The 16,869-nt window shown below is 38.3% G+C and overlaps 1 protein-coding gene across 3 annotated transcripts in view; it reads left to right on the top strand.

The window, feature by feature from the left end:
* Positions 1-16,869, top strand: part of wdr33 (WD repeat domain 33) — a 121,676-nt gene that overhangs the window by 69,002 nt on the left and 35,805 nt on the right. For all 3 annotated transcript variants that reach the window (XM_052018147.1, XM_052018145.1, XM_052018146.1), the window contains exons 8-9: positions 14,461-14,587; positions 16,282-16,436. In XM_052018147.1, coding sequence (XP_051874107.1) covers positions 14,461-14,587; positions 16,282-16,436 — 282 coding nt within the window. The remainder of the gene's footprint in view (positions 1-14,460; positions 14,588-16,281; positions 16,437-16,869) is intronic.

Here is a 16,869-nt window from a genome sequence, read left to right as displayed (position 1 = left end):
ATGACATGGCTGTCACTAATCCCATTTGCTGTGATCTGGCTTCATTGCCTGCTCTTTCTGATAGTGTTTCAGATGTGTGTTTCGCAGGATTTTTGGCATTTATATACTATTTATAGTAGTCTATATGTAAAAATCCCAATACTTGAGTTTTGCTTGTTTGGGAGACAAATTGTTACTGTAGTTCAATGATGGAATACTTTTTGAGGACGTGGGTTTACTTTTCTTTAACTGACTGAGAACACTTGAAGATATGCAACTGTGGGAGGTGATTCAGTGTAATTGAGAGACAAGAATGGGCTGGACTTGCTATTATCTCAGTCCTCCAATAACTCGGTGTTGTAAATATTCATAGAATAATTGACTACAAGTATAGTGACAACATAGAACACTGGGGCTTAGTATGTTTGCTCACTGAATAACTGAACTATTTGAATTGGGTTTCTCCGAGATTTAAATCTAAATTCAAGATTCAACTAATTCTGATTTTTGCATGCTACACAAATTGGCCCTTGTCCTTCAGTTAGGAAAGAGCAAACCAATTTTGTTCTTAAGTACAGCCCAGCTACTTCTGGAAGTGCACTGAATTGTGTGAATGTTGCTTCAGGTGCAGAAAGGTACTTGATGGTTGGCACAGAGTCAGATGGCCAAAGGGCCTGATTTTGTGCTGAGTGACCCCATAACAGCATTTGTCTCTACTGCAGTGCCCTCTTTGACATTAGTGTCTTTACAAACATCTTGTCTCTTGGTCAAAATACCCAAGGATCCCAGAAACTCTTCAAGGATTTGTTGTCTTCATGATGGGTAAAAATTGTTTTAAGTCTTGAGTGGTGTAAAATGGACACTGGAGGGCAGCAGAGCTTTACTGGTTGAAACTGTCCTGTTATCCTGAACTGCCAATGCTTTAGTGGTAATTCTAGGGGGCATATAGGGCACAATTTTTCTTGATCACATTCATTTCTGCCTGTATTGATATAGCCTCTAATCTGGTTGAGAACTGATACATACATTTCAACATATCTGATAAATTGTTTTGCACTTCACTCTGTTGGATTTTAGTCAATGCATAATCTTTCCCATTATTTTTTCATCTTGATTTTTGGCTCTGAGCACTTCCTCCCAGGCATAACTGATCACCTGGGAATAAAACAAAAACTAATTTATACCAGTCGGCCTCACTCTGGAGTGCAGCTCTGTGGTCTGGACAAATTTGGGATAACCTCGTTAATGAATCATGTGTTGTACTGTGTAATACAGAATAAAGAAGCTGCAAAGAAATGTTTTCACTTTCGGAAACAATTTTAAATAACATAATTTTATTTTACTGATCACATTATTCAATAACATAAGGCAGAAATTATCATGGCAATATACCAGCCAAGTTAACTTAGTTAAACAGTTATATTTTTCCAAACCACGCCTCTTGACAAGAGACCTGATTGCTTGCCAACTTACCTTCCTTACAGCAGTGCCCTGCCTGGTTTTGACCAGCTGGTTCTAGTTAGAATCGGGTTGTATGACTTGGTCGTTAGTGTAATTTTTTTTGATGATTCTTGGCTTTGATTTTTTTTAGAATTTTCCAATGCCTCTTCCTGTTCTAATACATCAAGCTGCATAGCCAAAATCCAGCAGAAATTGTGTAGTATCACAGCCTTCATTGTCTAAACATCAGACTCCATTCATTCAGTCTTTATAAAAATCCAAACAATCCCAAGCAATTTTCTTAATTTGTTTATTTTTCTGCATCCCCTATTCTCTATTCTAAATAAAATCTGTTTTTATGATTACTTTCTTTTCTAACTTTACCATTCCTCTCATTTTGAAAACCTAGGTTTCAAACAGAGTTCTTACCTGGCATCACTATCATCTTTCTGCATTCACGACAAATCTAGTGGGACTTTCCCTACTGCTGATGACAGCTACAACATTTCAGCACTGAAGGTTCTCAAGCTCACTTTAGGTGGCCATGGTTTTCACTCCCCAGCATTAATATGGCTCCAGCTGTATTCCATCTGTTATTCTTTGATAGTGGTGTTTCAAACTATCTTTGCGAACACAATGTCTTTTGCGTGGAAGGATATCATGACTTTTTGTTCTCACCCCTGCCCCAGCAGAAATTAGTGGGGGCAGAGGATTGGTTCTGTTGCATTTCTTTTTCCTCTAAGTTTGACACAGACCATAAATGACCTGATAGAACAATGGGGCTTTAGTTCTCCCTTTGGAATTTCATAATTACAGCGCATAATTATGAAACACAAGCCTAAAGTATAAAGTTCTTATAGTGAGAAATTCTCTCAGGGAATGGTATTCAGCCTTGGCTGAAAATAGATCCAAGCAAAACTGTAGAAATCCTATATAGTACATTCTGTGCTGTTACAGACAGTAGAGTCCCAGATGTCAGCTTCAAAGATTTGTTAAGTATACTTCTAAACTCTAGCTGTGTTATGAAGTTTCATTCTAAAAGAGATGTCTGATTACATCAGAACATTGCAGATACACAATAATTTTTTTATTTGCAAGTTTTATTAGATCTGTTCTAAACAAAAATCATCTAAAACATGAGAAAAATAGCACTTCTGAGTTGCAACCTTAATGAATAAAATATGCCCTACTTGAAGAACTATATTGAAAATAGACCATATTGTGGGAATACCACTGCTAAAATAGTTCTCAGCAGATGCTGACCAAATTAAAATGTACAGCTGCTCCTTTCATCATTATAGTTATATTCCAGAGAGTTTAAAAGCCAGCCAAATCTTTTATTCCATGATATTTTCCTTTTTTGGGTGGTTCTCCTTTAAAACAATGTAGTTCAAGCACCCATGGGTTTGTTAAGTAGAAGTTAGATGCAAGTTAAGAGTCAATTTATCTTTACTGCAGTTACAAAAGGATGGTTTTGTACACAGGTAACAGTATGCAAAACCATTCTTCTGTAGCTGTAGTATCAAGTGTCAAATTTCTGTTGAAATTTGGACCTGCCAGAATCTGAATATTAGCATTTTCCATATCCGTCGCAACAAGGGCCAATAAGACTGTTCTTTCTGTTAGAAAGAAAACAGTGACATTCATATATTATCTTTCACTACCTTGGGGAGATCCATTGTACTTTAGAGACAGTGTAGTATAGTATAGTCACTAATGGATGTAGGAGTTTGTGTAAAGCAAGATTCCATAAACGTTAGTAAGATGAATGATCAGATAATGTGATTTTAAAGCATTTGTAAAACAGTTTAAAAGTATGCAGAATACATAATTTTATAAATGAAAGCAGTGTAAAATTTAAGAAATTATACTAAGTCATTTTCAAAGACATGGTCTAAGATAATTGGTGAAGGGACCTGTGATGAAAGTGTTTTTTCAGGCTTTGAACTATTACAGGAATGCACTGTCTGAAAGTGTTGTGGATATAAAATAGCAACTTTGAAAGGGAATTGCAGGGCTTTGGTGAAATAGCAAGAGATTCAGACTAATTGGGTAACTATATCTCAGAACCAGCATGGGTTTTAAAGTCTAAGTGAATACCTGTACATTATCATTTTGTAATCTACTTTTAGTTAATGGTTGAAAGTTTTTTTTGTATTTATTCATGGGTTGTGGGCAGTGATGTTTTTAAAGCCCCTTTCTAATTGCTGGTGCTTCCTTGAACCTTCCTAATCGACGTAGTAAAGGTTACTTCCACGGTGCAATTAGGTAGAGAGTTCCTGGTAATTGAGCTAGTGATAATGAAGATATTTTCAGTTCTGTTTAGTGCTTTGCTTTGAATAAAGCTCACAGAGCTCCCATGTGTCAGCCAGCTTTGTCCTTAGAGTTCATGTGTTTGCGATGTGCTGTGGAATGTTGATATTGGGGAAAGGAGAAATAAACTATTCAAATTTTGCCATTGCATTTTTTATGTCCACTTTGGAGAGCCCAGCAGGATTTGGTCTAACATCTCATCACACCTCCCACAATGTGATAGCACAAGTCTTAAGAATGTGGTTTGAACCCACAATCTTCTGCATCATGCTGGCAGGCTCCCAACAGAGCTACGGCTGATATAGGAAAGTTTTGTAACTTTTAAGTCTAAGTTATTAGAAAGAAGAGCTTCACTTTCCTGGTGGGACAAAGTTAACCCCATCTTATAATTTAATTAATAGTCGTAGGATTTGCTGCTTCAGCCTCCTTCCAACCAAAAAGAACCTGCAAATGCTGGAAATCTAAATTAGAAAATGTTGGAAACATTCAGGAGGTCAGCTGCATGTGTGGGAAGAGAAATGGTTAACATTTCAGGTTGAAGATCCTTCATCAGAACTCTATCATTTAACACTCACTCTATTCTTTCTTCCCTGTATCTGTCAAACCCTTACAGTTCTGAACATCCCAGCTGTCCGACTCAATGCATTGAGTGACATCAGAATTAAAGTATTTGGAATCTCCAAGCATTTTTTCTTGTTGGGCCTCTTATGCAAATGGTCTGGGTCCAAAAGGCTATCATTAAAGAATTTAATGTTCCATTTTCTGAGTCTGCCAGTACTTACAGATCGTATTCTGATTTGGTCTTTGCTACTAGAGCAGCAACAGCCCTTGCCAAACATTCAGTCCTATAAAATTGGCAAATAAAAAATAAAACTTAATTAACTTAGGTTTGTGGGTCACATTTGGGCATTCAAAATTATTCTTTTTCCATTTGTTTTCTACTTTCACCTCAATACAGTTCATGTGTTATTACCCTTTGTTATTTTACTGCTTATTTGTTTGACATCCATATCAAAAATAATAAGCAATTAATCAAATGGGGAAAACCATTTGAAATACTATTTAAGAAAGACAATGTTCCAGTTCATACTATGTCCCAATGCCAGAAGGGTTTCTTTAATCAGCATTCAGTTTTTGACAAAAAAAAATCAGGGTTGTATTGTGTTCAAGATATATCATGGTTTAGGTTTATTTTACAATGTGCAAATTATAATTTTTATTTTAGTGGCCCATTTCCAAATCATTTGAAATAATTTCCTACACTGGCAAGTGGCACAAATAAGTCCAGCTCCAGTGGGTACCTAGAGACTTGTGGATTTTTCTTATTGACTTCTAATTTTTTTTTGCCAACTTAGGCATCTACTTTTAATGGGATGGTTTCTTCAGCCTGTGCTTGGCTGTATGAACAAGGTTTCATAATAGTTGGGTAGGGGAAGCAGAGCACCACTTTTAAGGCACTCTCCTTGAAGTGAGATTGAAAAGTTTCAATAAATGCCCAAAGAACCAAATGGAAAGCAGGTGGGGATCAGGCTATCAGAACCTTCCTTAAAGTGACTCCTGTAGTCGTATGGGGTGTTATCCCATTTTTCTGAAGAAAGACGAGATTCCCTTAATGGTAATAGCAGAATTTCACAATAACACACATTGAGAAAAGGACACAGATTGCCAAGTTACAGAGAACCAGAATGGAATGAAAGTGGCCATTTGTTCCAGCAGACCTACTTCCTGCACAGATCACATCCAACCTGTCATTACAAACCCCAGCTGAGGGGAGAACAGAGGGCAAGTTCTGTAGAATTTCTCTCATCCCCTTGCACCAGTCCATTCCCGTCAAAAATTATATTCAGCAAAACTGCATAATATCTAAAAGGTTTTGCATGCTCCAACACTTACTTATTGGTTGACTACTTTTGTCTTTCTGTTATTCCATGAAAACAATTATGTAGTATTTAAGATATTTATAATTTAAGGTATTTATAATTTATAAATTTTCTTTAAAAGTTAGCATTGGTATTAACGGGCTTTTTTTGTGATTTCCCCCCCCCCCCCCCCACCCCGCATATCCCAAAGCACTGTGGATCAGCAAGACATATAAAAATCAGTTCTTAATTTCATTTGGTGTTATGCTTTGTCTAAACTAGTTACACCAGCACCTACCTTTGCCTCATTGCAAACTTCATACTTGGCTTTGTACTTCATTATCTAAATCATTTATAGAGATGAAAAGTTGCAACCATATCTCATCCTCACAAGGCACCTTTGTTTACGTTCATGTATTTGGAATAGACTACCAGTTTCATCCTTGCTAGGTCCACAATTTGCCTGTTTCATCAGTGAAAGGAAAGTTATATTTTTGTTCATCTTTGTGACTGGTCAACAACATGTCACTATTGATAATCTTTTCCCAATTTTCCAATTGGAAAGGAGTTTTTTTTTCCTGAGGTATGATACTATCACTATGAAGATATTTGTTATGTCCTATTGCTTGATGTGCCTTAAGCTGGTTTTGGGCCATCTTTCAAATAACTACTTCCATACATTCCAAAATACGTGGCCATATCGCCTGTGATCTAAAATATGTAATCTTGCCACATTGATTAAACATTAAACTTGTCCACATTGAGAACCAGTCCACTTGTTCCTAAGTCTTTTCACTGCAAGGTTATTGGTGATACTTATGTTTAGAACAGTTCAACTTGGTTTTCATTAGCAAATTAAATGTTATAGGAATTATTCCCAATCATTTCATTTATGCAAACCATGAAGCAGAGAAGATCTCTGTGGAATTCAGTGGTTCACTGCTCCTGGCCCCAACTGGAGATTTTCCCATTTAGATATGAAAGATGTGTCTTTCACTACACTCTTTAAGTTCTTTCCACAAAGGATATATTTATGCTTTAAGACATTTTTACAGTTACTGCACCTAAGCGAAGAAGAGTGAGCACACATCTTGTGCATGATGGCTCTGTGTGTAAATGCACAACCAGGTCTAATGCTGAGATCACAGAGGTCAGGTTCCATCAATGACAGGAGGACTAAAACTTGGCCCAGGGTAAATTGGAGGAAAAACATTAACTAGTATTCTGTAGATTTTAAATCTTTTGTTTAAGTGATTTTGGCCTATGTCTTTAAATTCCCTAACACAGTGTCTAAAATGTACTAGACTTTGCATCTGAAATCCTTCCTTGTACACCGATGATTTCATAAAAAAAGTTGGACTTGAGGGGGGTGGGGGAGTAGAATGATTATCTGAAATTACCAAAGAAAAATCCTGGATGCTAGATGCTAGTATGCGAAATGCAACGGTTAGAAATGCTGATCTTCTGAATTTGCTGGGCTTACTGTTATCTGTGGAAGATTGTAATGTTCCCAGTCAGAAGATGAGATTGAACTTCACTCTGACTGCTTACTTATTTAGTCCCTATTTCTAAGTGTTCACTTTTCCTGCTTATTTTACATTTTGGCTGCTGCTTCCTTTGGTCTGGTCTAAGAAAGTCCTCATGTAATAAGAATAAATGGAGACTTCCACTGGGTCAACAGGGCTATATATAGTGCCATGTATTTAAAGAGAATTCAGTTACTGGTAGGGTGTTCACTTCTTTTGTATTTCTTAGACATAATTTTGTCTTTTGACAAGTTTTTTTCCTGCTAATCCAGTGGTGTAATGTATACCAAATGGAATTATGAAATGCATTCCCAAAACATTAGAGAAGACTAGGCTTTCCTAACTTGTCTTGGCAACCTCCAAAGCATCGTGTACATATGGCCTGGTATCTTTGACTTGCACTCTTCAGCTTTTATTGTCTGTTGTTGTTGTTATTAAAATGTGGCATTTTGCACTTTTCTCCATTAAATTTTATACGCCACATACCTGCCCACTCCTCCAACTTGCCTGTCTGATATGGTCATTATTCTCCATACTCTTTACTTCCAAGTTCCATGTCATCTGCACATTTTGAAGTTTTGTTGCATACATCCAAACCATTACTATATCAATATAAATGGCGGTCCTGTGGAACATCAGTGTTTCCTTTCATCCGGTATGAAAGACAACTTTGACTACGACTTTGTTTCTTACCCCGTGGCTAATTGGCCGATGTTGTATTCCTGCTGGCATTGCCTGTTATATTTAAGGGGATTTGGTTTTGTTGACAGGTGTATTGTGTGGCACTTTACCACTGGTATATAGATATAAAAATAGAAAAGGAATGGCTTCATTAACCCTTCTGCTTCCTAACCCAAAAACATGTTAGTTAAACACAGTTGACATGTAACAATATGATGTGGACTGTATTAATCATGCCTCCTCAACTGGCTATTAATTTCACCCATCTTATTGTTTCTGACAGCTCTGACTGGTCTGTAGTTGTGGGTTTTGAATGCTTTTGAATAAAGATATAACACTTTCAAATTTTCAACCCTTTGTCTTGTACCTATGTATTTTCCACTCTTCCTTCCCTCAGCAGCTTAGCATTCAGATCTGATGACGTGTCTGCTCTTAGTACAGCCAGTTTTTCTAGTACCTCTCTCTTTCAATTTTTACTATATCCAGTATCTCAATAATTTCTTCTCGCTGTGACTTTGGCAGCTGTATCTGTGGTAGAAAAAGCTGGCAAGTACTCATTTATTACCTCTTCCATGATCTTTACATCCATTCACAGGTCTGCTTTTTGATCCGTAACTGACCACCTCTCCCCTTACTTCTCATTTACTATTTATATGCATAGCAAAAAATATTAAATTCCTTTTTACATTAACTGCCAGTCTACTCTCTGTCAACCCTTTGTCCTTTTTATTTCCTTTTTCATTTTCACTTTGAACTTTCCATACTGGTTCTTGACTATTCATCAACCTGACATCTATCATATTTTCTATATCTCTTTCATTATCTAGAAAATGTTGTCTCTGGCTCCCCTACCTTTCCCCACTGTAGGAACTTGGCTGAAGTTTAACCAAACTATTTCTTCTTTAAAGGTCATCCATTCCTCATTCAGGTTTGCTTATCGATCTTTGATGTTATTTTACCCTAGCCAGATAAGTTTTCAGCACACTGAAAGCGGCTTTCACCAGTTAAGTATTCTTATCCTAGATTGCACTAACCTTTTTCCATAGTTAATCCAAACCTTATTATAGAAAAACCATGTTCCCTAAATGTTCCCATTCTGACATTTGTAATCCTTGAGTTACCTTACTTCCCAAAACCAGAGATTCAGAAAAGCTTCCTTTCTCATTGGGCTGGGAACATACTAATTAAGAAAGTTCTCCTGAACACTTCCAAAATTCTTTAACCTCTCTGCACTGTACAATATTATTACCCAGATCTACAGTGTCTCCAATGTCACCACCTCAAAATTTTTAACCCAAAATTTCTTTATCTTGAAGTTAAGGTCCAGGGTGTGAACCTGGGGGACAGAATGCTCTCATGTTTCAGTTTGTTTTGACAAGCTGAAGCATTCCTAGATGCTGTTATACAGCGGTCAACCTCTCCATGGATATGCCATTGCAGCTTTCACATTGTTGCCAGCAGCACTTCCTATTATCCGTGGTAATTCTGTGCCCCTAGCCCTTGCAAATAATGCTGTAGTGTACTACAGTACTCTACTTCTGCTGCCTCTCCCTTTTCCTATTTTTCTCTTTGTGCATGAGGATTTCTTGTCCAAGAATATTTAGTAGCCACACATAAAATGATGGAGGAACTCAGCAAGTCAGCATCTATGGAGGGAAGTGGACAGTCGACGTTTTGAATTGAGACCTTTCATCCAGACTGAACTTGTAGCCAGTTTTGTCGTTTTTTCTAAGAAAGTTTTCTGTTATCAGAACATTCCATTGTAGCTATTAGTGCCTGCACCTCATTTATTTGCATGCACTATAAAGTTATCTTAGACATTCTTTCTAAATCTGATTCTACCTAATGCCATACAATTTAATTTATTAATGCATCTTGTTTTTTCCTTTCTGATACTCCCCTCGCCCCCCTTTCCAAATTGGTTAAAACCTTGCCCATTGCATTTATTAAAGAATCTGTCCCAGGTCTTTTGAAATACTACCAGTCCGGCTTTTAGAGGCTATTTGAGGAGAAGCTGAAGAAGAAATTTCAAAAGCATCATTGAGGAAATGAGTACTGTTGGCTTGTTTTACAAGCGAGGGCTATTGTGAGAGAATGAGGAAAACTGGAAAATCAGTTGTGAGTTTAGTATCTGTTAGCTTTCTACGTACTAGTTTCATTTTAAACAAAATTGACCATTAGGAAAGTTGTATTTTAATTTCTTGTGCCTTGAGTGAGAGAGAGAGAGAAGGAAGAAGAGATGATGAACACCGTGTGTTGGATTCTTCTAGTACATACACATTTGCACACAAAATGAAATAATTTTATTGATACACTCATCACTGGTATATAGATATAAAAACAGAAAATGCTAGAAATACTCAGCAGGTCAGACAGCATCTATGGAGAGTGAGAAACAGTTTGTTTCAGATTGATGAAGACACGAGAGACTACGGATGCTGGAAATCTGGAAGAACACACAAAGGAGCTGGAGGAACTCAGCAGGTTAGGTAGTCAGCATCTATGGAGGGAAATGGACAGTCGATGTTCTGGTCCAAGACTCTTCTTCTGGACTGATGAAGGGCCTCAGCCTGAAATGTCGACTGTCGATTTCCCTATATCGATGCTGCATGACCCACTAAGTTCCTCCAGCTCCTTTGTGTGTTGCTTCAGGTTGATGATGTTTCTTTTGTTCCAGTATATTAACCTGGTTCTGAGTGCAAAAGAGATTCCTAAAGTAATGTAAATAACCAAGTGATCATGTTAATAAAAATAAAGGCAAAAGTAATACATTAACTTCCTGTAAAACCCGAATAAATTGCACAGCAGGTAATCCTTACCTTGCCTCATGGATGATTGTCCTGTTTTTTCCTTGCCCTGCAAGTTAAACATGAAAATTACACACTGAAAAGCTGCAGGTAACAGAAATCTCAAATAAAAACAGAAAATGCTGGAAATATTCAACAGGTCAGGAGAGAAAACTGGGTTTAATGTTTCAAGCTGAAGACCTACCATCAGAACGTGGAAAAGTTGAAAAACAAGTATGTTTTAAGTTGTTGATAAGGGGGAGGGGTGGAGCAAGAAAAGGAAATGGCTGTGTTAGGGTGGAGACCAACAGTGACTAAATGACACAACTAGGGTTGGTGCTGACTGAGGGAGGTTGGTGAAAGCTGGTTAATCACAGCTGATCGATCCAGAGGATGCGCAAATAGAGGGCGATGAATGAGATGGAGGAAAGAGAGAAATAAAAATCATTAGTACTGAGAGATACAGAGCATAGCAGTTGCTGGAAAATTGAAACAATAGAGAATGCTGGAAATAACCAGCAGGTCAGGCAGCATCTGTGGAGAGAGAATAATTGAGATAACACTGTAGATTGATGATCTTCCCCAGAATTTAATTAAAATAGAAAATGCTGGAGATAGCCAGCAGGTCGGGCAGCATCTGTGGAGAGAGAAAAATAACAGAGTTAATGTTTCAGATCAATGACCCTGCTTTTATGTTTTTCAGGTTTTCAGAATCTGCAATTTTTGCTTTTCATTGACATTAGAACTAAACAGTTCTGATGCATACTGGATATTATTTGCAATTGATGAATTCAATTTTGAGTCCTGAGGGCGGCAATGTGTCTGGATGGAAGATGAGATGGGGTTCCTTGAGTTTACATTGGGCTTCATTGGAAAAGCCCAAGACAGAGGTCAGACTGGGGTGGAGAATTAAAGTGACAGGGAACTGGAAGCTCAGGATCACCCTTGCAGATTGAACGGAGGTGCTCTGCAAAGCCATCACCCAATCTGTGTTTGGTTTCTCCATTGTAGAGGGACTGTGTCGTGAGCACCAAATGCAGTATACTAGATTGGAAAAGGTGCAAGTAAATTGTTGCTTCAACTGGAAGTAATGTTTGGATCCCCAGAAGCTAGGGAAGGAAGAGAAAAAAAGAGGTGATACCCTCTTGCAGTTGCAAGATGCCATGATAAGGGAAGTGGATAGTTAACCAAGTGGTTGTGGAGGGACTTGTCCATTTGGAACTCTGGGAGGGGAAGGAAAGATGTGTCTGGTGTTGGCATCTTGTTGAAGATGGTGGAAGTTACGAAGATGATCTGTTGAATATGGAAGCTGGGGGTGTGGATGGAATGCAAGGACAAGGAAAGCCCTATTCCAGCTGTGGATGGGAGAAGAGGTGGTGCAGGAAGTGGTTCAGATGCGGTTGAGAGCCCTGTCAACTGTAATGGAGAGGAAGCCATGGTTAAAGAAAAAGGAAGGCATCTCAGATGCACTGATGTGGGAAATCTCATCAAAACAAGTAGGACAGAGCCAAAGTAGACAGGAAGGAAGTGTGATCAAGATAGATGTGGAGTCTGCGTGTTTGTAATGGATATTAGTCACTAACCTATGCCTTGGGTCTAGAGGAAGGGAAGTATCAGAGGTATAAAATTTACCCCTTGGTGCACTATAAGTATGTAGTTTGTGTATGTGTATAACTAAAGCATTACTATCTTTTACTCCATTTCAACCAATTACATCATAAAAACATTATTTAATGGCACTTAGTTGCAGAAAATATCACTTATTAAAACGTCTCAACTTGCATTCAACACATTAAAAATAAATTCTTATTAATTTAGTATATCATCTGTTTTAAGAACAAAATGTGAAGCTTTAAAATTTATGCAGGCTCTTCACACAGAGAGGTCAATGAATCATTACCTTGGAACTGTTCCTCAGTTCTACAAAGCCTAGCTTGATTTCTTGTTCTCCTCAGAAGTCTTGCATCAGGGATAATTTCTTTAATTAAAGCCCACCCAAATCATTAAGCCATGTGTTTTTATTGGGAATTGTAGTAAGCTTAATCTTGGGGAAAGCATAGAACTGCTTTCAGCATGAGCCAAATATGAGGCAACATAGAGCCTTTCTAAGTAGCTTTGCGATCCCTGCACGCGACTGCCATCACCTCCCACTGCTGCACCATTGATGGTTGTTCTTCCAGTTGCCATGTCATTGTACAGAATTAACTCCATAAGTATCTATCCTGCAATGAACTTTCTTGCATTCTAAGTCCACCATTCCTATCCAATAAGTTTTTCTCTGCCAAAGGAGGGTTGTAGTGAAGTATGCTGTTAATTAAATGATCCATCTTTGCACTAGATTAGGAATAAAGATAATGAAAACATTTATATTGTGATTTGTGTCGTAACAACAACAGTTGTAGATGTTGGAAAGCGATTCACAACCTTGTAGCAATGAATCAGTTGTCTTCTGAATTAGAAGGCTCTAGGTTCAAGTCCATCCACAGGAATTTAATCAAGGCTGGTTCTCCAGTGCAGTACTGAGGGAGTGGTCTACTGTTTGGGGGTGCTGTCTTTCAGATGAGATGTTATTACCAAGGCTCCATCTGCTCTCAGGTGGATAGTAAAGGTTCTGTACTCAAAGAAGAGCAGATGAGATAATTCTGAACAGTGTTTATATCTCATTCAACTTCCCTAAAGTGTGGGGGTTGAGGCAGGAGAGCTTGCTATGTAATTGGGCTATAGAAGGTGATTAAATGTCAGTGCTCCAAATCTGCAGGAGTTGGAGCTTTGTACATACTGGAGCTTGGGTGACCAGGGAGCACGATGCTGGAAAGACCAAAGTTGGGTTGGAAGCCCTTGGTTTATTGGAATCAATGTACAAATGTGCAATTCATTGCAGGAATAAGGGAGGACAGCAATATTTTGCTCATTAGTTTGAGCATAAGCAAATGTCCTAGTGCTGAATTCCTGTTGTGAGTCGATCAGATAATGCTGTTGCCCTTATTGAGCTGGTGAAAGTATTAACTGATTCACAGTGCTTGAAAGGTACAGTAGAGTCACACAGAGGCAATGGTGAAATCAGAAAGGTAACGCAATATTTTGTCACTGAGGTCTGTGCCACGCTCACAGACTGGCTTGAATTTGACGAGATGAGCAGCTCAAACATGAAATGAGATTTGTGAAATATTTGTTCCCAAATCTGGTATGGAACTAACTGATTTTTCACCAGTGAACCATTCATTCATAGACCATTTTGGTCTATTTAAATGGACCAAATGGGCAGTCATTAACCCTTTTATTCCCAGTTATCTTTTACACCTGCATTACTTTCTTGTTGTTGCGTCTGCAACTTTAAGTAACTGTTGGATGAATGAGTTAGGACTTCTTTGCGGCACTCTGATTTCTAAGTGAATTTGGTGAATAGCTCTGTTACCTAGTTTTTGATGAGTTCAGTGAACTCAGTTGGATGTTTGTGGTGTGGTTATATGTTGGTGAAAGATGGGGTTATTTCCTGAGCCAGGTTACTGCGTCTTTGCATTGCTGTGGATTATCTACATTTCTATGAATTAGCTATCTACATTGCTGTGGATTAGTTATCTACATTGCTGAGAGGAAAGGGTAAAGTTGCTTACTCTGAGTAGGAACATAGGCTACTGCATGTTGTGCCTTAGTTGAATGCATTGTTTACGTAGCGGAGCTGTCCATTGCTGAGGTTAAAGTAGGTTGCTGAAGTACAAAGGATGAGTTATTTTGGGGTTTAATAAGTGACTTGGCAGGAATTGGTTAATTTCTAATCATATGGATTGATTGATGACTGAATTCAAAGTGCAATTTAATAAGATTATAGAGTAGTTTGCTTTGAATAATGCTTGTTTGTGTTTGTGCTCCCACTAGGACATGGTGCCGATGTGAAGTGTGTAGACTGGCATCCCACCAAGGGATTGGTTGTATCTGGAAGTAAAGACAGCCAACAGCCAATCAAATTCTGGGATCCTAAGACGGGACAGAGTCTTGCAACACTGTAAGTCATGATAGTTTCAATGTAAATAATGTTTACAATATTAGTTCTCTCTGGACCACTCAAACTGGTGGGATTAACTCAGCTAGAAGGCTAGCAGAGAAGAAGTATTTTCATTGAGAGGAATTTAAAGTTTCAATTTCTTGGAGTCTCAACCAGCAAAATTTGAGATCCAGACTAAGGTAAATACCAATTCATTTTAATGGATCCTGTATTGTTAAGCTCTGACCTGTTGTGGTCCAGAGACCAAAGTACTTTTTGTTGATTGGTTTTATTGGGTGGACCAGAGTTACTGAATTCTCAATTGAAAAGGAAAGTTTCAAATCAGTCATAATTTAGGTTCTGATCACTGTCGAAGCTCATTATAGTCACTAAGTATTTGTAATTTCTTCCCTGGGGAGCCGGTATAAAAAGTATTCCAAATTAGCAACATCCTATATTATTTTTAGCCTTTACTGTGGTATTGGTTGCTACAGGAACTGGGTGCAATATATGGTGCCTGTTGTACTGTCAGGTCCAGTGTTTGTTGCAAAAGGAGAGACCAGAGCTCTGGGAACTGTCAGCAAAGAATAGAGGAGTTGAGGCTTTGTAAGCGATGAAGTGTCTGAGAGAAGGCTTAACAGATTGCAGATTTTGTTAGATTCTACATAGGAATTAAATGCTGGGCATGAAAAAGGATGTATATCAAGGAATGCAGTGAATATGTAACTTGAATTGGAGGATCGTGGACAGATAGTACAATCCCTCGGATAGTAACAGGGAAGCCTGACACACTGTTATCTATACATGGGTGTAGATAAAGGGGCATGATGCCAGGAAAAGGCAGCTATCTGTGTTCAAGTGTAGGATTTTGTGGTGTATAAGTAGTTGTGCAGATAACTGCAGTACAGCGATAACAACTTCATAGACAGCAGAGATTAATTTTAAATAATCTTGCAGTTTTGAGCACTCAGTTTAAAGGGCATCTGACACCAGAGATTCCCTAGGATGGTAACCTTATAAGGAGAGGGTTGAGATGCTGGACCAGTAAAACATTTAAAAAAAAGAGGGAGGAGATTTAATTGTAGATTTTGTTTACATTTTAGAATTCCATAGAGTAAGTGGGGAAATTTTGTTTTCTCTTGTGGTTGCGAACCACAACTTAAAAACATAACACAGTGAGAAAAGATATTAGACAGAATTTCTTTTCATTGAAGTGTGGAATGCTTTTATTCACAGTGCAATTTTTGGTTGGAGCAAAGATAATTATATCCAACAATTAGACACTTCTTAGAAGCTAGAGTAATTGCAAGGGTTATTGGATAAAAGCAGGACAGTGAGATTATTTTAGTATTGCTCCTTTAAAGAATGGAGTGACTTCCCTAGGTGCTATAAACCTTTAGCTCTACCGTATGGAAGAAGATTGCTGCATTGTTAGAAAAACTAAAATGGTTCACTAAAAGTCTCCAGGGAAGAAATTCTAACATCTTTACCCAGTCCAACCCCATAAATATAGTTGATTCCTAACTGCCACCTTAGGAATGGACAAAGGCCAGCCTTACCAATGATGTCCACATCCCGTAAATGGAAAAAAAATGTTGATATTTATAACAGTGAATCGTTTGAAATAATGTTTAAATTCACTGTGCTTTGCAGTGCTAGATCTCTGTTGGTGTTTCAGTAGTTCATACTTCATTGATTGTGACATTTCTTCCCAGTCATGCTCACAAGAACACAGTGATGGAAGTTAAATGGAATCAGAATGGGAACTGGCTTCTCACAGCATCGCGTGACCACCTCTGTAAAATGTTCGACATTCGTAACTTGAAGGAGGAGCTACAAGTCTTCAGAGGACACAAAAAGGAGGCTACAGGTCAGTAATCATTGCCTTTACCAAAATCTCTGGACATTTGGAGCACAGACTTCTCCTGCAGTCAGGCAAAATCCTAAATTTTCATCGTCTAGAATTCAAGGAGGCAACAAATTTATTGAAATGCAGTCAGGTCCAGATCCAAGTGATTCAGAACTAAGTCATGTGGCACCAGTGTTGAGAATAATCGTGCTGGACGTGTTGCTGCCTCTCCTCACTGATTGCGGTCTGTTGGTCAGAAAGTCAAGGATCCAGTTACGGAGAGTGGTGTTGAGCCCCAGGTCTCGGAGTTTGGTGATGAGTTGACTTGGAATTATATTATTGAAGTCAGAGCTGTCGTCAATAAACAATAGTCTAACGTAGGTGTCTTTACTGTCCAGATACTCCAGAAATGAGTGTAGGGCCAGGGAGATGGCGTCCACTGTAGACCTGTTAC

The sequence above is a fragment of the Pristis pectinata genome, chromosome 6, assembly GCF_009764475.1.
Source record: "Pristis pectinata isolate sPriPec2 chromosome 6, sPriPec2.1.pri, whole genome shotgun sequence".
Classification (NCBI taxonomy): domain Eukaryota; kingdom Metazoa; phylum Chordata; class Chondrichthyes; order Rhinopristiformes; family Pristidae; genus Pristis; species Pristis pectinata.
The sequence above is the reverse complement of the archived record's forward strand: the minus strand, read 5'-3'. Positions and strand labels throughout refer to the sequence as shown.